This window comes from Pristiophorus japonicus, chromosome 1 (genome assembly GCF_044704955.1).
Source record: "Pristiophorus japonicus isolate sPriJap1 chromosome 1, sPriJap1.hap1, whole genome shotgun sequence".
In the NCBI taxonomy this organism is placed as follows: domain Eukaryota; kingdom Metazoa; phylum Chordata; class Chondrichthyes; family Pristiophoridae; genus Pristiophorus; species Pristiophorus japonicus.
The window spans coordinates 329,917,917-329,941,771 of NC_091977.1; the positions used below are offsets into that span (position 1 = coordinate 329,917,917).

General features: G+C 46.8%; 1 protein-coding gene across 1 annotated transcript in view; it reads left to right on the forward strand.

The window, feature by feature from the left end:
* pkhd1l1.1 (PKHD1 like 1, tandem duplicate 1) overlaps positions 1–23,855 on the forward strand; it is a 402,260-nt gene that overhangs the window by 212,467 nt on the left and 165,938 nt on the right. The window contains exons 46-52 of the mRNA XM_070881087.1: positions 865–994; positions 2,229–2,358; positions 5,158–5,399; positions 12,826–12,962; positions 17,990–19,019; positions 20,541–20,732; positions 22,864–23,015. Coding sequence (XP_070737188.1) covers positions 865–994; positions 2,229–2,358; positions 5,158–5,399; positions 12,826–12,962; positions 17,990–19,019; positions 20,541–20,732; positions 22,864–23,015 — 2,013 coding nt within the window. The remainder of the gene's footprint in view (positions 1–864; positions 995–2,228; positions 2,359–5,157; positions 5,400–12,825; positions 12,963–17,989; positions 19,020–20,540; positions 20,733–22,863; positions 23,016–23,855) is intronic.

Below are 23,855 nucleotides of genomic sequence, written 5' to 3' on the forward strand. Positions count from 1 at the left end.
TGTCGGGTGACCAATGGTGCGAGTGTGGGGGTGGAGCTGTTGGAGGTCATGTGATGAAACCTCCAGGAATAGGTCCAATGAGCATTGGCGACCCTCCAAACTCTGGAAAGGCCAGCGCTGGAGGGCACAGGATCCCAGAGTAACCACCAGAATCCCGGCCCAAGATTCTTCCAATGAGTAGGCCTGGCTCTGTACCTTTACAAGCACTGTGGTTGCAAGGGGCAATTATGGGATTTAGACCTGCCAATCTCACCTGTGGTACCTGCATTGGGTTCCTAAACAGTCTAAAGTCGCTCAACATTTCAGATTAGTGGACAAGCATCTGTGTTGAAGTACGAGATTAACTAAGACGATGTGTGGTGCCCACTGTGGTCGTAGAGGCAAAAGAGATGTTTGTGGAGTAGAATCCAGATCTGCTCAATTACAGCGTCATTAAAACTGCGACCAGAATTTTTTTTAAAGTTTCTGTTTCTGCATTTTTATTTGACCACAGGCTGAAAGATATCGTGGCCCGCATCCCTGATCAGTCACTCCCAGGAATAGACCCGTGCTTGCAGACCTTGCTTGGTGGGAGATCAAGGCCGGCTCCTGATTTCCTGTCTGTTTCAATTATTGGATGGAAAATGAGGGGGATTCAGAGCCGTAATTCCCCGATCAGTGACCCCTGCAAGTGTCACTCCCCCACGCCCCCCCACCGACACACACACTTATTGGGAATTCGGCCATAGAAAAAAGATAAATCCCATTTTCCATGTGTTTTATGATGGGCTGGACATTGCGGGTTGCAATTCTGTTTTAAGAGGAAGGATGCTGAGGGGGTACATGCCAGTTTAAACTACTTTTGAACCATTTTCTTGTGGCTAGATTGGAACTGAATATGCTCCATTCAGACACAAAGCGATAATCACACTGCATGGTCACCTTCGCACTCGGGAACTCCCCCTGTACGGAGCAAAAACACTCGCTGTTCGAGAGGGAACTCTGGACCTTCACGGTAAGCCCCTGAATGCTGAATGCATGCTGAAGTTTCCAAAATATACTTAGCCTATCAAATGGTAACAACAACTTGCATTAATATAGTGCCTTTAATGTAATAAAACGTCCCAAGAGCTTCACAGGAACGTTATCAGACAAAATCTATCACCGAGCCATATAAGGAGATATTAGGTATTAGGACAGATGACCAAATACTTGGTCAAAGAGGTAGGTTTTAAGAAGCGTCTTAAAGGAGGAGAGAGAGGTGCAGAGGTTTATTCATAAAATGTTCTATGAATTTCAAAGTCTAAATACTATACACAGTAGGAGGAGAGTAATCTGGATCTATTTGGAATCCTGAAAGCCATGTTATTTTGTTGTAAAGATTTATATTTAGATAAGACATTCGTTAAGAGCTTAATCGCCTGTCTCCTTTACAATGTACAACTTCAGGTGTGAACTGTCAGCCATCGAGCATTCTGTTTATCTGCCGTAGCCAATCACTTGTGGGTCAATAAACTATACAACTGACTAAGAGGCTTACTGTCGCCTGACAAAAATGAATGCTTGTTAGATATTCATTCAAAATGTCTTTGAAGTAGAGAAGCAGTGCGAGATTTGTAAGAATTAGGGTTTAATGGTATTTTTCATTTTATTACACCAACTAGTTCAGCTATGTAATTCATTTTAAAACAATTCTATATATGTAGGGAGCACAGTTGAAGGATTAGCACACAATGCCCCTTACAATCAGTGCCACCTCGAAGATAACAAGCAAAGGATGGCCCTGCTGCGCAGTGAGGGAGAGAAAATCAGGACAGCCACACCTAAGGAGTGAAATAGAGGGAGTTTACCCTTTAAAAATAAATGAAACAATATTTTATAAACACAGCGGGCTCAACTCAGTTGCATTTTATTGTGTATATTAATCGGACTATATCCTCTAAAAAGCAGATTATGTGGTCATTATCTCATTGCTGTTTGTGGGAGATTGCTGTACAATAATTGGCTCCTGTGTTTCCGACATTACAACAGTAACAATACTTTAAATGTACTTCGTTGGCTGTAAAGCTCTTTGGGATGCCCTGAGGTCGTGAAAGGTACTATATAAATGCTAGTTATTTCTTTGAAATGAAAGATTGCAACATGCACAAGCATTTAAAGGAATAGTTTTGTTACGCATATAGTAAAGTTTAGTTTTGTTTAGACAAGGGTTTGGAATTGGAATGTGATTGTCATTCTCTCCTACTCAGGTCTTCCTGTTCCTGTAACCTGGACTCATTTATCTCAGACTGCTGATGCAGGCACCTCCACTCTAATTTTACAAAAAGCCGTGACATGGAGACCAGGGCATGAGATCGTCATTGCATCAACTGGCGACAGGTACATCTGGGACATCTAGGCGCAAGTAGCGTGGCCTGGCGTCTTCTAAGATTGGTCTGCAGATGTGTCATTCCCTAGAAACTCATCGGGCTAGAAATTGGGTAGTGCCCCATTTGGGGCGATAACTTTTGAAGAGTCACAAGAGTATCAGCGGGTGAAAACAATTTTCTGCTCCCGGGAACTTCAACTTTAGTGCTCCAAGAGGGAAGTAGAAGCACTACCACTTCCCTTAGAGCGCTAAAATGTGTGAGAGGGGCGGTAGCGGCTGCCATGTTTGGAGGCTCCTTCCCTCACTTAAAGGGAAGGGCCTAAGATGGGTTCAATGAATCGTCATGCTGTCTCTTTAAGGCCATGGAACCTATGCTACTTGCCTAACAGCCCCACTCACTCTAAGAGAGTGGAAGGCTGAGGAATCGCGGGGTCAAAAGCAACCAGAAGGCACCAGACGGGGGAGAGTAATAAAGTTTGCTCTACCTGACCACCAGTGCCTTTAAATATAGCTCCCCAAGTAGCCAGCTGAAGTAACAACGCCTCCTGCAGATGCCATTGTTGATGCTCAGTAATCCTCAGTACTGTAGCACTCAGATATCACCCAGTGAATTTCACATCCGAGGTGATAACTGGGTGCTGCAGTACTGAGGAGGGAGTACGGCATTGTTGGAGAAGCTGTCTTTTGGATAAGGATGGTGTGTAAGTTGGAGGGGAGCGTGGAGGTGGTGGTGTTCCCATGCACCTGCTGCCCTTGTCCTTCTAGGTGATAGAGGTTGCAGGTTTGGGAGGTGATGCCAAAGAAACCTTGGCGAGTTGCTGCAGTGCATCTTGTAGATGGAGGGAGTGAATGCTTAAGGTGGGGGATGGGGTGACAATCAAGCGGGCTGCTTTGTCCTGGATGGTGTTGATCTTCTTGTGTTGTTGGAGCTGCACTCATCCAGTTAAGTGGAGAGTATTCCATCACACCCAGACTTGTGCCTTGTAGATGGTGGAAAGGCTTTGGGAGGTCAGGAGGTGAGTCAGTCGCAGCAACTTTCCAGCCTCTCACCTGCTCTTGTTGCCACTGTACTTATGTGACTGGTCTGGTTAAGTTTCTGGCCAATGGTGACCCACAGGATGTTGATGGTGGGGAGGTGCAGTGATGGTAATCCTGTTCAATGTCAAGGAGAGATGGTTAGACTCTCTTGTTGGAGATGGTCATTATCTGGCACTTGTGTAGTGCTAATGTTACATGCCACTTATCAGCCCAAGCCTGAATATCGTCCAGGTCTTGCTCCAGGCGGGCATGGACGGCCCTATTATCTGAGGAGTTGCAAATGGAACTGAACACTGCGCAATCTGAACATCCCCAATTCTGACCTTATAATGGAGGGAAGGTCATTGATGAAGCAGCTGAATATGGTTGGGCCAAGGACACTGTACTGAGGAGCTCCTGCAGCGATGTCCTGGGGCTGAGATGATTGGCCTCCAACAACTACAACCATCTTCCTCTGTGCTAGGTATGACTCCAGCCAGTGAAGAGCTTTCCCCCTGATTCCCATTGATTTCAATTTTACCAGGGCTGCTTGATGCCACACTCGGTCAAATGCTGCCTTGATATCACCTCTCCTCTGGAATTCAGACCAAGGCTGTAATGACGGTTCTGGTGGAACCAAACTGAGCATTTTTGAGCAGGTTATTGGTGAGCAAGTGCCACTTAATAGCACTGTCAACCACACCTTCCATCATTTTTCTGATGATTGAGAATAGGCTGATGGGGTGGTAATTGGTCCTTTTTAGGGTCAGAACATGCCTGGGCAATTTTCCACTTTGTTGTATAGATGCCAGTGTTGTAGCTTTACTGGAACAGCTGCCTGATGGAATTGTGTATTAAGGGAGAGCTGAAGTGGATTTACTGATTCACAATATCATGGTCAGAGGGTCAAATAATGTTGAGTGGAATGATAACATCGAAACGTGCCCATGATGGATTTGTCACAGTTGCTGACCGATGCCCAGTTTGGGTTTTACCAGGACCACTCGGCTCCAGACTTCATTACAGCCTTGATCCAAACATGGACAAAAGAGTTGAATTCCAGAGGTGAGGCTGATCGTTCATTCACCGTCTACATATACAATATTTCTAAAGCTGTTTGAGTGCGTGTGCATGCGTTGTCTCTGTGTATGTTTGTGTCTGTCTGTGAGTTTCTGTGTCTATGTCTGTGTGTGTCCGTGTGTGAATGTCTGTGTTTATCTGTGTGGCTGTATCTGTATGTGTACCTGTGTATTGTCTGTGTATCTGTGTGTGTGCATGTGCTTCTGTATGTGTATATGTGTATCTGTATATGTGTCTGTGTCCGCTGGAAGCCAGATGCAAATCCTGTCATGAACTCACATTTCCAGCAAAGGACCTTCATTGAAAATATTCTCAGAGCCTGTCTGGCCCTTGCTCCTCAGAACCACATGCACCTGGAACTCAGACACACACAGACATAAACAGACACACACCAGGAGAGCTGAAATGTGTGTGTGTGTGTGTGTGTGTGTTTCTGTGTGCGTGAGGGGGAATTTTCAACAAAACCTGAAATTGCAGCAACTCCTATGTTATGTTACATTAGATTATATTATGTTATGTTATTATGTTGCGTTATGTTATGTTATGGTATATTATGTTATGTTGTGTTCTGTTTGTACAGGGAAGTAACCTATTCGATTCCATGTGAACAATTGCAGTATGAGTTAATCATTCTGTCATGACTGCATTTCTGAAACATCTTTTGTTATTTGGGCTCTGCTTCAGCCTCCAAAACCTTTTCTTTAAATGTGCAGACACAGCCAGAGAGAAAATGAGAAGAGGACCATAGAAGCCGTATCAGCCAACGGACAGACCCTCAATCTCACCGAACCACTGAACTATACGCACCTGGGGGTGTCTGTTACACTGCCTGATGGGATTGTGTTTGAAGGGAGAGCTGAAGTGGGTTTACTGACACGCAATATCGTTGTCAGAGGGTCAAATAATGTTGAGTGGAATGATAAAATCAAAGCATGCCCTAATGGGTTTAACACAGGTATGGCTGATAGTTCATTAACCATCTAGATATACAGGGCCCGAAATTCAGTACCGCTGGAAAACTGTGTGCTCCCCCACCTTTTTGTGGCTATTAGCGGCAAAACATTTTCGTGGCTGGTCCATCCCATATTAGCTCCAAAAGTGAGCAAATGGATTCCAGCGCTAATGAACCCTTCCAAAGTGTATTTTTCAGCAGTATGGCTGTCTTACTTTGAGTGTTAGCACCACTGAGAAATTCAGCATGCAGGTAAGGGTTTCTAACGAGCCAGCTGCTCCTTGGTCTTTTTAAAGGCCAGGGTTTGCAGCAAGGCCCTGAGGTTGGAATGAGGTTAGAAACATAGAAACATAGAAACATAGAAAATAGGTGCAGGAGTCGGCCATTCGGCCCTTCTAGCCTGCACCGCCATTCAATGAGTTCATGGCTGAACATGCAACTTCAGTACCCCATTCCTGCTTTCTCGCCATACCCCTTGATCCCCCTAGTAGTAAGGACTACATCTAACTCCTTTTTGAATATATTTAGTGAATTGGCCTCAACAACTTTCTGTGGTAGAGAATTCCACAGGTTCACCACTCTCTGGGTGAAGAAGTTTCTCCTCATTTCGGTCCTAAATGGCTTACCCCTTATCCTTAGACTGTGACCCCTGGTTCTGGACTTCCTCAACATTGGGAACATTCTTCCTGCATCTAACCTGTCTAAACCCGTCAGAATTTTAAACATTTCGATGAGATCCCCTCTCATTCTTCTGAACTCCAGTGAATACAAGCCCAGTTGATCCAGTCTTTCTTGATATGTCAGTCCCGCCATCCCGGGAATCAGTCTGGTGAACCTTCACTGCACTCCCTCAATAGCAAGAATATCCTTCCTCAAGTTAGGAGACCAAAACTGTACACAATACTCCGGGTGTGGCCTCACCAAGACCCTGTACAACTGTAGTAACACCTCCCTGCCCCTGTACTCAAATCCCCTCGCTATGAAGGCCAACATGTCATTTGCTTTCTTAACCGCCTGCTGTACCTGCATGCCAACCTTCAATGACTGATGTACCATGACACCCAGGTCTCGTTGCACCTCCCCTTTTCCTAATCTGCAGATAATAGTCTGTCTCTCTGTTTTTACCACCAAAGTGTATAACCTCACATTTATCCACATTATACTTCATCTGCCATGCATTTGCCCACTCACCTAACCTATCCAAGTCATTCTGCAGCCTCACAGCATCCTCCTCACAGCTCACACTGCCACCCAACTTAGCGTCATCCGCAAATTTGGAGAAACTACATTTAATCCCCTCGTCTAAATCATTAATGTACAATGTAAACAGCTGGGGCCCCAGCACAGAACCTTGCGGTACCCCACTAGTCACTGCCTGCCATTCTGAAAGGTACCCATTTACTCCTACTCTTTGCTTCCTGCCTGCCAATCAGTTCTCAATCCACGTCAGCACACTACCCCCAATCCCATGTGCTTTAACTTTGCACATTAATCTCTTGTGTGGGACCTTGTCGAAAGCCTTCTGAAAGTCCAAATATACCACATCAATTGGTTCTCCCGTCCACTCGACTGGAAACATCCTCAAAAAATTCCAGAAGATTTGTCAAGCATGATTTCCCTTTCACAAATCCATGCTGACTTGGACCTATCATGTCACCTCTTTCCAAATGCACTGCTATGACAGCATTAATAATTGATTCCATCATTTTACCCACTACCGATGTCAGGCTGACCGGTCTATAATTCCCTGTTTTCTCTCTCCCTCCTTTTTTAAAAAGTGGGGTTACATTGGCTACCCTCCACTCCATAGGAACTGATCCAGAGTCAATGGAATGTTGGAAAATGACTGTCAATGCATCCGCTATTTCCAAGGCCACCTCCTTAAGTACTCTGGGATGCAGACCATCAGGCCCTGGGGATGTATCGGCCTTCAATCCCATCAATTTCCTCAACACAATTTCCCGACTAATAAGGATTTCCCTCAGTTCCTCCTTCTTACTAGACCCTCTGACCCCTTTTATATCCGGAAGGTTTGTGTCCTCCTTAGTGAATACCGAACCAAAGTACTTGTTCAATTGGTCTGCCATTTCTTTGTTCCCCGTTATGACTTCCCCTGATTCTGACTGCAGGGACCTACGTTTGTCTTTCCTAACCTTTTTCTCTTTACATATCTATAGAAGCTTTTGCAATCCATTTTAATGTTCCCTGCAAGCTGTCTCTCGTACTCTATTTTCCCTGCCCTAATCAAACCCTTTGTCGTCCTCTGCTGAGTTCTAAATTTCTCCCAGTCCCCGGGTTCGCTGCTATTTCTGGCCAATTTGTATGCCACTTCCTTGGCTTTAATACTATCCCTGATTTCCCTTGATAGTCACGGTTGAGCCACCTTCCCTTTTTTATTTTTATGCCAGTCAGGGATGTACAATTGTTGTAGTTCATCCATGCGGTCTCTAAATGTCTGCCATTGCCCATCCACTGTCAACCCCTTAAGTATCATTCGCCAATCTATCCTAGCCAATTCACGACTCATACTTTCAAAGTTACCTTTCTTTAAGTTCTGGACCATGGTCTCTGAATTAACTGTTTCATTCTCCATCCTAATGTGGAATTCCACCATATTATGGTCACTCTTCCCCAAGGGGCCTCGCACAACGAGATTGCTAATTAATCCTCTCTCATTACACAACACCCAGTCTAAGATGGCCTCCCCCCTAGTTGGTTCCTTGACATATTGGTCGAGAAAACCATCCCTTATGCACTCCAGGAAGGAGGTTGGAAGGAGGTTGGATGGAAGTCTGGTGTAAGGCGAGCCAACAGATTCACTGATATGGAGCTGGAGGCACTCTTGGACAGTGTGGAGGACAGAAGAAGCATACTATTTCCTGACGTGGGGAGACCTAGCAGACAGGCAGTACATAATGCATGGAGGGAGATTGCAGGGGAGGTGTCAGGTACCTCCATATATGTGAGGACGCACACACCCAGGCTGGTCAGTCTGCACCTGGCCCTTCCAGGGTGGCGATGGGTCGACGCCTCCTAGCTCTTATGCGACGGAGATCCTCCTCCTCCTCCTACGCCACCTCCTCCTCCTCCAGGTGGTACTGCTGGCTCAACCTCCAGTGGCTGTCCCCTCATGATGGCTGGGTTGTGCAGCATGCAGCAGACCACGATGATTATGGAGACCCATTAAGGAGAGTACTGCAAGGTGCCACCAGAGTGGTGCAGCCACTGGAACCTCTGCTTAAGGATGCCCATGCACTGCTCGATGATGCACCTAGTGGCACAATGAGCCTCATTGTATGCATGCTCTGACGCTATCCTGGGGTTCTGCAGTGAAGTAAGCAGCCAAGTGGACAGGGGATATCCCTTGTCCCCAAGCAGCCAACCGCAATCCTCATTTGGGCCGGTGAAGACTATGTGCTATGTGGGAACTCAGGGATGCTTTCAGTGTCCCTGATGACTACATGTGCGGGCAGTGTATCCTGCTGCAGCTCCTGACAGACCGCATTGCGGCACTGGAGCTGCGGGTGGATCCACTCTGGAGCATCCGCGATGCTGAGGATGCCATGAATAGCATGTTTAGTGAGTTGGTCATACCGCAGGTAAAGATTACACAGACAGATAGGGAATCAGTGACCAATAGGAAGAGCAGTGGAAGGAAGGTACTGCAGAGGTCCCCTGCAGTCATCCCCCTCCAAAACCGATACACCGTTTTGGGTACTGCTGGAGGGGATGACTCATCAGGGGAGAGCAGCAACAGTCAAGTTCATGGCACCGTGGGTGGCTGTGCTGCACAGGAGGGCAGAAAAAAGAGTGGGAGAGCTATAGTGGTAGGGGATTCTATTGTAAGGGGAATAGATAGACGTTTCTGCGGCCACAATTGAGACTCCAGGATAGTATGTTGGAGACTGGCAAATTATACTTAAAGGGTTGACGGTGGATAGGCAATGGCAAACATTTAAAGATCACATGGATGAACTTCAACAATTGTACATCCCTGTCTGGAGTAAAAATAAACCCGGGAAGGTGACTCAACCATGGCTAACAAGGGAAATTAAGGATAGTGTTAAATCCAAGGAAGAGGCATATAAATTGGCCAGAAAAAGCAGCAAACCTGAGGACTGGGAGAAATTTAGAAATCAGCAGAGGAGGACAAAGGGTTTTATTAGGATGGGGAAAATAGAGTATGAGAGTAAGCTTGCCGGGAACATAAAAACTGACTGCAAAAGCTTCTATAGATATGTGAAGAGAAAAAGATTAGTGAAGACAAATGTAGGTCCCTTGCAGTCAGATTCAGGTGAATTTATAATGGGGAACAAAGAAATGGCAGACCAGTTGAACAAATACTTTGGTTCTGTCTTCACGAAGGAAGACACAAATAACCTTCCAGAAATATTAGGGGACTAAGGGTCTAGTGAGAAGGAGGAATTGAAGGAAATCCTTATTAGTCAGGAAATTGTGTTAGTGAAATTGATAGGATTGAAGGCCGATAAATCACCGGGGCCTGATAGTCTGCATCCCAGAGTACTTAAGGAAGTGGCCCTAGAAATAGTGGATGCATTGGCGATCATTTTCCAACAGTATATTGACTTTGGATCAGTTCCTATGGACTGGAGGGTAGCTAATTCAACACCACTTTTTTAAAAAGGAGGGAGAGAGAAAACGGGTAATTATAGACCGGTTAGCCTGACATCAGTAATGGGGAAAATGTTGGAATCAATTATTAAAGATGAAATAGCAGCGCATTTGGAAAGCAGTGACAGGATCGGTCCAAGTCAGCATGAATTTATGAAGGGGAAATCATGCTTGACAAATCTTCTGCAATTTTTTGAGGATGTAACTAGCAGAGTGGACAAGGGAGTACCAGTGGATGTGGTGTATTTGGACTTTCAAAAGGCTTTTAACAAGATCCCACACAAAAGATTGATGTGCAAAATTAAAGCACATGGTATTGGGGTAATGTACTGACGTGGATAGAGAACTGGTTGACAGACAGGAAACAGAGAATCGGGATAAATGGGTCCGTTTCAGAATGGCAGGGAGTGATTAGTGGGGTGCCGCAGGGCTCAGTGTTGGGAGCCCAGCTAGTTACAATATACATTAATGATTTAGATGAGGGAATTGAGTGTAATATCTCCAAGTTTGCAGATGGCATTAAGCTGGGTGGTGGTGTGAGCTGTGAGGGGGACGCTTAGAGGCTGCAGGGTGACTTGGACAGGTTAGGTGAGTGGGCAAATGCTTGGCAGATGAAGTATAATGTGGATAAATGTGAGGTTATCCACTTTGGTGGCAAAAACACGAAGGCAAAATATTATCTGAATGGCGTCAGATTATGAAAAGGGGAGGTGCAACGAGACCTGGGTGTCATGGTACATCAGTCATTGAAAGTTGGCATGCAGGTACAGCAGGCGGTGAAGAAGGTAAATGATATGTTGGCCTTCATAGCTAGGGGATTTGAGTATAGGAGCAGGGAGGTCTTACTGCAGTTGTACAGGGCCTTGGTGAGGTCTCACCTGGAATATTGTGTTCAGTTTTGGTCTCCTAATCTGAGGAAGGACGTTCTTGCTGTTGAGGAAGTACAGCGAAAGTTCACCAGACTGATTCCCGGGATGGCAAGACTGACATATGAGGAGAGACTGGATCGACTGGGCCTGTATTCACTGGAGTTTAAAAGGATGAGAGGGAATCTCATAGAAACATATAAAATTCTGACGGGACTGGACAGGTTAGATGCAGGAAGAATGTTCCCGATGTTGGGGGAGGTCAGAACCAGGGGACACAGTCTAAGGATAAAGGGTAAGCCATTTAGGACTGAGATCAGGAGAAACTTCTTCACTCAGAGAGTTGATAACCTGTGGAATTCCCTACTGCAGAGAGTTGTTGATGCCAGTTCATTGGATATATTCAAGAGGGAGTTAGATATGGCCCTTACGGCTAAAGGGCTCAAGCGGTATGGAGAGAAAGCAGGAAGGGGTACTGAGAGAATGATCAGCCATGATCTTATTGAATGGTGGTGCAGGCTCGAAGAGCCGAATGGCCTACTCCTGCACCTATTTTTAAAATTTCTATGTTTCTCAGACGGCGGCACCCTGGTCTGGCGCAGAATGAACGAATCATGGCTGCTGCCTCCCTTGCCCGCTGCCTATCTGCATGGTGCTGACGGCAATGCTTTCTGCTGTGTGCCGCCCTGCTTCTGACCAGGTGTATCAGGTGTTGCCCTCCCAACACTCCTCCCATCCTCAGGGTGAACCCTGCCAAGCAGGTCTCTGCAGCCCACAGGACTCCACTAAAGAGTCAGATCTGAAAGTTGTACAAAGTATGTGAAAACTTCTGAGCAGCACTCAGCAGGTTTATAAAATTATTTACAAAGCAAAATACTGCAGATGATAGAATCTGACGTAAAAATACTAAAAATTAATAAACCTGTATGAAAACATAAATACTGCGGATGATGCAATCTGAAATAAAAAGACTAAAATTAATAAAACTATTTCCCTACCAAAGCTCCCCGATCGCAGCAACATTCCAGCGCTATTGAGTTCGAGCACCGACTTGAACACCTCGCGGGGGCACCACCTGAAAAACTCCTACCTTTTTGGAGCTGAAAATCCCTGTCCTGGCCACTTTGCAGCGGCCCGCACACTGCAGACCTCAACGATGGAAACTTACCTTTACCGTGGCTTCACCCGCCATTTGCGGCGGAAGTGAATACCGCTCAAACCCCCCACCCGAGCTGAATATGGCTCGGGAAGGGAAAAGTACCCAGCCGCCCAAACACAGCGGTAGCCGTCCCTTCGGGGACGATGAATTTCAGCCCACAGTATTTTTAAAGCAGTTTGAACATTGACACAAGGGCCTAGATATTGGATCGCACAGAGCCTGTTTTTCAGGCCCAATGTTGCGAGCAGGATTGGCTCGTCCTGTCTCCAATTGAAACCACAGGCTGCTGATTGCCACCACTCGCGCATATCCCGGTCTCCTCTCCCCCACCCCGACTCCGATCACCATTCTCCCTTTCTGACGATCACCCCTCTCCCCTTCTTCCATACCCTACCCCTCTCCTGATCACCCTTCCCATATCCTGATCTCCACTTCCGATCACCCCTCCCCCAATCTCCCCTTCCCTCCCGACCTCCCCTCCCGATCTCTCCCGAACACCCCTCCACCTCTCCCGATCGCCTATCCTGATCACGACCACCACTCCCAACACTATGGAAGCACCTTCACCACAAGGACTGCAGCAGTTCAAGAAGGTGACGGCTCACCACACCTTCTCAAGGGGCAACCAGGGATGGGTGATAAATGCCAGCCTTGCCAGCAATGCCCGCGTCCCGAGAATTAATTAATAAAAATAATGTACAACTGCAGCTATCATGTAAATATAAACAATTGTGCCTTCTAATTTCTTAGCTGAGAATTCCTTTGTCCTCAGGTGAGTTTGCCACACAGACCTGTTTCCAGGGACGCTTTGGCGAAGAAATCGGAAGCGACCAGTACGGGGGCTGCATCATGTTTCATGCTCGACGGCCAAGTGCCGGCCTCGTGGTGGGGAGAATCGAATACGTTGAGGTACGTCTTCTCTCCATAACTGCTCGATTCTGAAGACCTTTCACTGGATCAGCATTTGAACGCAGGAACCGTAAGGGGAGAGAGAGAGAGAGAGATACCTGCACGAATAGAAAAGTAACAGAGCAGGAGATAGTTATTAGAATGACCTTGGAGAATACAAAATAGGGGGAAGGAGGAAACGAGAGAGAGACCAGTTGAAACACTTGCTACCATGATCATGGAATCATAGAAATTTCCGGCACAGAAGGTGGCCATTGTGTCTGTGTTGGATGTAAAAGATGCAAATGATAGGAATATTCCTCAGCCAGATTTACAGAATCTCCAACATTTTCTTTTCATGAAATGCTTGCTTTACATTGTGTAGTCAATGGAAGGCAATTTTCATCTTTATCTCATTAATGTATCCTTTGATGGTGAAAATTACAGTTAGCCGGTATTTGTACAACTTAGTGACAGCTCATGATTTACAAGGCTTTAGGTTAGCTGGCGGTAACCAGAGGTGTTGCAAGTATTTCCATGTAACAATCTTTGCTTTCCATTTGTCGGTTGAATAAAGAGTTCAATAATTCATCAATAAATAGCAGTGTGTAGGGGCAGAATGAATGTGGTGTTTGTGTTTAGTTTTTGGCTGCCTCTATTGTTTTAATATAGGTGTTTCTTAATCCCAAAAGAGGTTTTGTAAACAATTCTCAGTCCAGTCTCACTCTCCGTCGCTCTCTCTTCATTTTTGCTTTGTATACATTGTCAGCATGATTTTATGAAAGGGAAATCGTGTTTGACAAATCTATTAGAGTTTTTTTCAGGATGTAACTAGAAGGGTCGATAAAGGGGAACCAATGGATGTTCTATATTTGGATTTTCAAAAGGCATTCGATGAAGTGTCACACACAAGATAAGGGCTCATGGGGTTGGGGATAATGGCCTTGAAATTGCAGTGTCTGAGAGTACGCCGTCGTATTCCCTTTGAAATGCCTAGCAGGTTCCAGATTTCCTCATGCGCTTTCCCCCATCCGCGGGGGGTCCGAAAAAGCAATGGCTGGCACAGAGTTGGGCTATTTGCCCAGCGACTGGCCAGCAAATTCCCACGGTCTTACGGTTGATGCAGTTTTCATCGTTCATTTGGGAAGAAGTAACTGGGGCATGGAACATATCGTTTATGGCATTCAAAGCCTCTCTGGTGCAGACAGTTGGGGATGGTTGAACAAGTTGTAAACTTCGATTTCCCGATAGGTTCTGTATCTCCAATGAAACATTTGGTTGACCATTTGGTTGGCCAGCGTAAGGGGATAACTTAAATCCTAAATAATCCACATACACTTTGTTAAATGAGTTTATGCAAAAATTGGCCCAGATTACATTCTTAACAATGTTTAAAACTATCAAAAAGATGTATCTTTTATTGAGGTTGGTGCAATGAAGGTACTTCCGCTTCTTTAAATTGTATAATTATAGATTTCAGGATTTTATTGCATGACCTCAAGGGATTCCCTTCGTAAATAAGTGAAATGGAATTGTCTTTTGTCATTGGCGGACCGAGCCCACGTGATCCCAGGTACGCGTCTGAAGCGCCGGTGTCCCTGGGATCCATGGGCCATTACACTGCGCTCCGCCTCAAGGGCTGAGACCGCAACTCTTTGCAGCCTGGGCACCAGGAGGTGCTCTCATAATTGATTCACAGGTTGGAGGCGTTCTCCGGAGGTACGCCTCCAACCGCAATTTCTAGGCTAGAGGATCGGTTAAAGACCAGAAAGCAGAGAGTTGGAATAATCTGGATTTTTCGGTTGGCAGGCTGTTACTAGTGGGGTGCCACAAGGACCAGTGCTTGGACCTCAGCTATTAACAATCTGTATTAATGACTTAGATGAAGAGGCCACATGAAATGTATCCAAGTTTGCTGATGATACAAATCTATGAAGGAAAGTAGGCTGTGATGAGGACTCGAAGGGGGTGAAATTGCCCCTTTTTTGCACGGCATTAGAGCCTCCAGGAGCGCTAACGGGGCACAAGGCAATTTTTGCCCGGAGGAGGGGGGCGCTACTGGCTCCCGGGAAATTGCCTCACGGGCCATGAGGCTGGCGAACATCCGCTTCCGAGGCGCTGTTTATTGGGGAGGCCTGCAATGCTCCGGGCCGCCATTTTTATTTTTATTGGTCGGCCATCGTGCAGCCCGGCACTCCGTTTTGAGTGCGGGGCTGCTGGCCCCGTCTCACGTGTCCCTGGTGGCCACCAAAGTGCCATGTAGAGTGTGCAGCGACCCTCTCCTTTAATGGAAGGGGCGGGGCATTGTAGTGGGTCAGCGGTACACGGAACATCCGCTTGGCACTCGACTCAGTGCTGCCCTACCACCCCGGCACCACCCCCAAAGGAAGCAGAGCGTCAGAGACAGTGCTGTTTCCTTTGAGGAGCAATAGGCCCAATTCCGCGTCGGGGGCGGGACTTCCAAGCCGGGCAATAAATATTCCGGCCCTGGAAGGTACCACCCCCGATCGGGGTGCGGGGCATTTTTTCCCCCAAAAAGTGTCTGCAAAGAGAAATAGGGCTAAAAATTCATGGCTGCCCCAAGAGTTGCCAGTGTCATGTGGCCTCCGATTAATGGCCGCTGTAAATGGACAAAGCGCTACCAGATAACAATTCACACTAGGGGCTAAAGATGTTTTAGCCCAGTCCTCCTGGTGGTGTTAGTGCAGGCACTAGAGTCGAAGTTTCTGCCCTGAAGCAGTATTCCAACTTATTTTAGCCTTTGGAAGCAAGGCAATAGAGTTTACTAGGCATGTGGGACATTAAAAGGGCAATGTCTTCTGAACTAATAACAATAAAATTGAAGTGTAAAAATGCAGTTTTCAGCCCTTACTGTCTTTGAAAAAAAAAATAAGATTAAAAAGAAGTTCCATATGGGAATCTTCAGCTCTTAAAGCTGAATTCCTTTCTGAACCAAAGAAAAGGGAAACGTGGTTCAGCACGAACACACATGGCTCAGCAAGCCTGGGAAGGGGCACTCAGGGTGCAGGGGGTCAACACTGCGAGAGAAGCCCTCTACCCACAGGGACCAGGAGGCCCACCAGAAAGAAGGATGTGGGACCACATCACCGATGCTGTCACTGCCAGCAGTGCCGCCCCCCCCCCATGACCTGGCTCCAGTGCCCAAAGAAGCTTTGTGACATCAGACCACTGGTCAAGGTCAGTGAATGCATCTTAAAAAGTCATCTCCTGCCAACTGCACCACTAGCCTCACACACTGCTCAATGCACGACTCCCCCCCACTCCAACCCCCGCAATCACTCACCTACCAACAATATGTACCAAACACGAGGCACACCTCCCATTCACCTCACGCCCTTGGAAGAGATGGTGCTGGCCATTCTTGTCAGGAACATGGCTGAGCCCTTAGCCAACGGCGAGGCTGAAAGGATACAAGATGCAGGTGTCCTTATACATTCTCCCCCTTCTGGCATGCATCTCTTGCATTTCTGCCCTCCCCTCACCACAACTCCACCCTTGTGCCTTCCTCAATTCACACACCCAAGAAATGCAGTTTGCCCAGCCAGAAGAGGGAGATGAGAGTGCAGAAGAAGAATTATTACTTGATTTGACACTCCAGCCACCAGCTCCTCAACATTGACCAGCAAGGCCATTTGCAGTGTCCTTCGCTGAATGTCAGCAGCCTCCCACCAGCCATGCTGCAGCCACTGGGGTAGCACTGTGTGACATCAGTAAGATAGGCAAAGGCACTGACTAAGAGAATGGGTGATGAGTTGATTTCTTGATGTCATATTGGATAGAGAGTTGTATAAAGTTGGATTGGAAAGTTTACTTTGTGGTGGCTTTTATTTCAGCATTGTGTCCAAGAGGACACTGTGATGGTCAGTAACAGAGGGAAGGTAAGGTGTAGGATAAATATTAAAAGGGGAATTGGGGTAGTGCTCACTGCTCCCCAGGCAGATGATTCCATCCCGGATGTCCAGGGCAGAAAGGGACTGCCTAAGTTGCATCATTCCTTCTGCTTCCTCCCCTCCTGGTTCTTCCTCTTCTGCATCTTCCTCTTCCCTCTGTGAGCAGATATTGTAAATCTGAATTGACAGCATAAAATCACCTGAAACGTGAACTCTGTTTCTCTTTCAGTGGATGTTGCCTGACCAGCTGAGTATTTGCAGCATTTTCTGTTTCCTCAGAGACCTTCCTTTACCATCCAAGGTCTTGCAAGTGTCCAGCAGCACTCCCTACACACTTAAAAAAAACATATTGCAGCAAGCTACTACTTCAATAACATTTTTAAAAACAGTCCAGAAATTTAAATGCAAGCTAACCTGAAAGATGATTTGTTTTAGTGATATTTGTTGAGAGATAAATATTGTCCAGGACACCATGAATAGTGCCATGGGATCTTTTACGTCCACCTGAGAGGACAGACAGAGCCTCGGTTTAGTCTTGCATCTGGGCATGTCAGTCTGGATTATGTGTCCAGGTTACTGCCATGAGATTTGAACTCACGACCTTCGACACAGATGTGTGAGTGCTACTCACTGAGCCAAGGATAACACCTGGGCCCATTCTCTTTGGAAAAGTGATCAATGAGGTGACCTCATTGATGTTCTCAAAATGATGAGGGAGACTGAAAAAATGTATCCGGGGAAGTTGTTCACTTTAGCAAAGAATTTAGCCTTGGCCCTAAACTCTGGAATTCCCTCCCTAAATCTCTCCACCTCTATACCTCTCTCTCTTCTCCTTTAAGATGCTCCTTAAAACCTTGCTATCTGACCAAGATTTTGGTCACCTATCCTGATACCTCCTCACGTGGCTCGGTGTTAAATTTTGTTTGATAATCAATCCAGTAAAGCGCCTTGGGACATTTTACTATGTTGAAGGCGCTATATAAATGCAAGTTGTTATTGTTTATAAAAGAAAAGAAAGAGCTTGCATTTCTATAGCGCCTTTGACGACCTCAGGACGTCCCAAAGCTCTTCACATCCACTATAGAAATGCAAATGGTTTTTTCTTTCTCTTCAATTCAGCTATTCTTTCTTTCCCAGATATATCATGCAGGGCAAGCCTTCCGCCTGGGGCGGTACCCAATACATTGGCACCTGATGGGAAACCTGAGTTATGAGTCGTATGTGCGGGGCTGCGCAATACACCGGACGTTTAACAGGGCCATGACCATCCACGGCACGCACCACCTCCTGGTGGAGAGCAATGTGGCTTATGACATCAGAGGCGGAGCATTCTTCATCGAGGATGGCATTGAGCGCGGTAACATCTTGCAGTACAACCTGGCCGTCATGGTCCGCCAAAGCACCAGCCTCCTGAACGATGATCTCACACCTGCAGCGTTCTGGGTGACCAACCCCCAAAACACGGTCCGCCACAACGCTGCTGCAGGGGGGACACACTTCGGCTTCTGGTACCGGCTTCTCAAGCACCCCAACGGACCCTCCCACACTTCCCTCGTCTGCCCGTACAACGTGCCCCTGGGCCAGTTCCTCAACAACACCGTGCATTCCTGCGGCCGGTTCGGGCTGTGGATTTTCCAAGTATACCGTCCGATGAAAGGGGGACGGTGCAATTCCGGGGCACCAGAAGCCGCCAACTTCGAGTCACTGACCTCGTGGAACTGTGAGAAAGGGGCGGAGTGGGTGGACGGCGGCGCTCTCCAATTCCACAACTTCCTGATGGTCAATAATGTGGAGGCCGGCATAGAAATGAAACGTATCATGCGCCCCTACGTGGCTGAGTGGGGCGAGGCCAGTGGCGCCCTGATTAAGAACGCGACGATTGTGGGTCACGTGGAGGGACTTGGTCTCAGCTCCGACTATTGCACCAGAAGAGGCATCATGTTGCCCTTTGGCGAAGGGCTGACTGTATCGTCTGTGCGGTTCGTGAACTTTGACCGGGAGAGCTGTGCTGCCCTGGGGCTGACCAGTGACACCGGTGTTTGCACAGACCGATGCGGAGGCTGGAGTGTGAGATTCAGCGGGGTCCAGTACTTTGACGCCGCGAACAAGGCTGCTTTCCGCTGGGAGCACGAAGTGGTCCTGCACGATCTTGACGGGTCTCTTACAGGTAAGGCCGATGAATTCGGGAGCAGGGGAGCGAGAGGAGGGTATGTGCTGATTTGGGGACGTGGCCTGGTTATGCCAAGGGCAATGTGCAGCGGCAGGGGGTTTCCCCCTGGGGTGACACACTTCTACAGTCACCCCCTTTATTGTCGATGTTGGAAAGAGGCGGAACTGGTGGAAATGACCTAGATTTACGGCACAGAAACAGCATAACTGGTCCATGCCAGTGTTTATGTTGCACACGAGCCACCTTCATCTCACCCTATCAGCATATCCTTCTATTCCTTTCTCCCTCATGTGTTTATTTAGCTTCCCCTTAAATGCATCAATGCTTTTCACCTCCACCAACGTTCCCTGTCAGGTACGCGGCCATGTACCTCTGCCGGTCCCGTGCAACCCCTTAAAGGGGTCGCGCACCCAAACAAAAATAAGAGGGAACATTATTCTCAACCTGTGGCAGCGAGTGCCACATACCAACCACTCTCTCGGTAAAGAAGTTCCTCCTGAATTCCCTATTGGATTTATTGGTGACTATCTTGTATTTATGGCCCCTAGTTGTGGTCTCGCCTGCATGTGGAAACATCGCTATGTCTACGCTATCAAACCCTTTCATCATTTTAAAGACCCCTCAGTCCTCTCTTTTCTACAGCAAGGAGCCCCAGCCTGTTCAATCTTTCCTGATAGGTATAAACTCACAGTTCTGGCATGGTCATCCGCCAGAATTCCTCGCCCTTCCGCCTCTGTTACCCACAGCCTATTGAACGACTGTAGAAGGGCAGGGTGCAGGACTTCCCATGACAGCATCCTGTTTCCATTGAGGCCTGTGGCATGAGGCAAGGCCAGCTCCCTGTGTCACGGAGGAGTCCTGGAACCGAGCCAATCTACCAGGACCTACCGGTACTCCTCCTCCACTGTAAGTATCCTCCCTTCCAACGTTTTCTCATTGTTCCCTGAAGAAAAAACAGATCCTTCCCTCCCAAGGTAGTTGATCAGCTGTGCCATCAAATGTCTTTGTTGGGAAGCATTCTTGGGGGCAAAGTGCCAAATCCATGCCTGCTCTGAGTGCCGTGGGATCTACTCCAAGACTCGTGACCTGGGGGGGAGGAAGTGGAGGGGCGGTGGAGGGGGAAATCCCAGGGGAGAAAAGAAAAAAAAGAAAGACTTAGATTTTTATAGCGCTGTTTTGAAGTGCAGTCATTGTTGTAATGTAGGAAACGTGGCAATCAATTTGCACACCACCAGCTCCCACAAACAAGAATGTGATAATGACCAGATAACCTGCATTTAGGGATGTTGTTTGAGGAATACATATCGGTCAGGATACCGGGGAAAACTGCCCTGCTCGTCTTCGAAATAGTGGTTGTGGGATCTTTTATGGTCACCTGCGAAATGTACCTGTTGACTGATGATGGTGACCGTGGAGAATTCTGCGGCCCAGATTGTGCTGGTCTTCCGCTACAAGGAGGAACGCAGATAGAAGGATACTGCATCAGACTGTTGTGTAATACAAACTGGCTTTTTGTAGGTAATTCCGATTATAAGGTGGTTCCACAGAGCTCGCTTTTGGACCCCGCTCGGTGTCAACAGTCAACGGAGTGGAGCCAAGGGTACCCCGGTGTTGTGTGTGATTCCACAGTCAACTTCCATCGCTTGGCTTTCTTTCAGCCTTCATCGTCAGCTCTGCGAGAAAAAAGTGTGGTCCTGTCAAATTCTCATGGTGCGTTCCATTTCTACAAACCACTTCTCCAGGTAGAAATCCGTATACCATCCTGTTTTGTTGCAGCTGTCCTTCAAAATTACCCCAATTGACATCGAGCTACATAAGGAGATAATAGGTTACCAAATGCTTGGTCAAAGAGGTAGGTTTTAAGGAGCAACTTAAAGGAGGAGAGAGAGGTGGATTGGTGGAAAGGTTTAGGGTGAGAATTCCAGAGCTTAGGGCCTAGCCAACAGAAGGCATGGCCGCAACTGGTGGAGCGATTAAAATCGGGGATGCTCAAGAGGCCAGAATTGGAGGAGAGCCGAGATCTCAGAGGATTGTAGGACTGGAGGAGGTTACAGAGCTAGCGAGGGGCGAGGCCATGGAGGGATTGCAACACAAGGATGATAATTTTAGCTAGTCCTATTCCCAACACTAGTTAACATTGTTCAGTGTACAATTCAGTCCTGTTCTCGCACAGAAGAAAGGACCTGCCTTTGACCTTTTAAGGGCCGCTGAGACATAGATTGCACACTGGGAAATGCTGCAAACTGCACATGCTCCAAATGCACAGGTTTAGATGGAAGCTCTGCACAACTTTTCTGAGGTAAACGTATTCAATTGAAATTCGTGCTTTTTAAGATGGGCTGGAGGTGTTAAGTAAAAACTTTAAAGAAACAATTCATTGGGTAAATATAATGATATTAAGTAATGTGTATCTTTCTAAATGTTTTATTTAAGAACATAAGAAATAGGAGCAGGAGTAGTTACTACTGTCCCTCGAGCCTGCTCCGCCATTCAATACGATCAAGGCTCATCTGACCTTGACCTCAATTCCACTTTCTTGCCTGTTCCCCATTACCATTGTCTCCCCTATAGTTCAAGAATCCGTCTATCTCAGCCTTGAATATATTCAATGACTCAGCTTCCACAGCTCTCTTTGTTTAAAGCCTTATTTTGAACATTATAAATTTCAGTTACTGTTTTCTCTTCACCAAAAAAAATTATAGTGATTTGATTAGTTTATCAAATTATTAGTGACAAGCAACAGTTTACATTGCAAATCCCCATTATAATTTTTTTTGTAGGCAGACACTATCTCACATGGTACCAAAAATTGTGATCACACAAAGTGAGGTTTGTAAGCAGGAAGTCCAAGGGCCCGAATTTGGTGAACTTCCTGCCAGCTGCCGCCGAGTTTTCTCGGCAGTCTCCCTGTTTTTTTGCCGCTCTCCCCTCCGAGCGAGTTTGGTGAGGCCCTCACGCCGGCGGGGAGAGAAGACCACTGGGGAGCGTTCACTGGCATGTGCTGGCGTGCAACGCCGACAAAAGTCCTCCCGCCTGCTCCCTCCCCAGATTGGTCCGGCCGGTCCTCCGCTCCAGCAGCACAAGAGACCACCGCGTGGAGGCAGGTCTTACCTGAACGGTAAGTATGAAGACCTGCAAGAAAAGGTTAGTAAACTTGTTTTCTTCATTTATTTTGCAGCGATTTTGTTGGATAGGGTCCTCTGAAGGATTTGTAATGGTTTTTTTATTCATTTGTTGAACATTTTTTTTCCTGGCATTACTTTGCTGAGGATTACATTTGCCGCCCAGAATCCAACCTCCCGCCCACTGCCACCCAGAATTGACGTGTCACGCCCATTTTTTCCACCAGGTGTTTTTTTTCCCATTTTCCCACCAAATTTCCCCCCAAAGTACCGTCAGGACCTTAGTGGTCTTTTCGACGGTACATGGGCGGAACTTAGGTTTGACCAAACTCAGGCCCCAAGACTTTTAATAATGTACATAGATAGAAAGGAAATGTTCAGGATCGTTTAGTGATTTAAAAAAAATTCATTCATGGGAAGTGGGTGTCGCTGACAAGGCCAGCATTTATTGCCCATCCCAAATTGCCCTTGATAGTGGTAGTGGTCCGTGTGTTGAAAGTACTCCCTCAGTGCTGTTAGTGAGGGAGTTCCAGGATTTTGATCCAGCGACAATGAAGAAGAACGATATATTTACAAGTCAGGTTTGTGTGTGACTTGGAGAGGAACTTGCAGATGATGGTGATAACCTGTTCCCTCCTGAAGGATTAAATGTAGAACCCTATTATATGTGTTATTAAAATGAACTGGCGCTGTTTCCATTTTCTGGTGTGTTGATGCAGGGATCAGCATTATCCCATTCCTGATGCGCCATCTCACACATGGACCCGGTTGGATGGCTCTTATTCCCAACAACGAGACCTTTAATTGGTATTTCAAGGATGCGGATCATATCACCAACATCTCCTACACAGCTATATTTTATCACTTCAAGGTACTTTATTAAAAGGAGAATTCAATGTCAACAGGTTAAGTACTGTGTGTGTTACTTACTCATAAGCATCTCTCATGCTTTTTGTGCTCTGCCTGAGAATCCTATTTCAATGCAAGGCGTCAGCCATTGCTCAGTGGATAGCACTCTTGCCTCTGAGTCAGAAGGTTGAGGGTTCATGGTCCCGCTTCCCTGGTTACCTGGTCAGGGCCAGAACCATAGGGCCATTTGGCTCAGTCGAGACCCGGTGTATCAATAGAGGACTGTATACCTAGTGAGGCGAGAGGTACTGGTTTCCACAATGTAGGCAGATGTGGGCCCCCACCATTGGGGGCCATGCAATTCCACTGAAGAGAAGGATTTTTTTTCTTAACAGATCGACCTCTGACCAAGGGGTCAGTGGGGACACTGACTGGGGTCAGGGGTTGGGTGTCATCGGCAACCAGCCACCAAGGGCAGGCAGGTGCCAGAAATGTGCCTACTTGTCCCGTGGAAACGAGAAGTCCTCGCAATGACCCTGCTATGTTGATGAGTCATTGTTGGAGGTCTAACCTCCCATATTACAAATCATGGATTTTCAGCCCTGTAATCTCTTCCACTTGTTTGTTAGGGGGAGGAGGCAATGAGAGAAGGGAGATCTAGAACAGTCCCTCATTGGTACCACCCAATTATACTTTTGGCGTAACTAAAGTTACCTCATTGCATGATTTTAAAGAAACATGTTTTCATGAATTTGGATTATCACATTAAAAAGTGCAGGTAAAAAGTTGAGGCCCTTAGTGCAGAACACCAACTAAACTTGAGAGAGTTAGAGAAGAGAGGTGAGAAGGAGAAGCGGGGAGG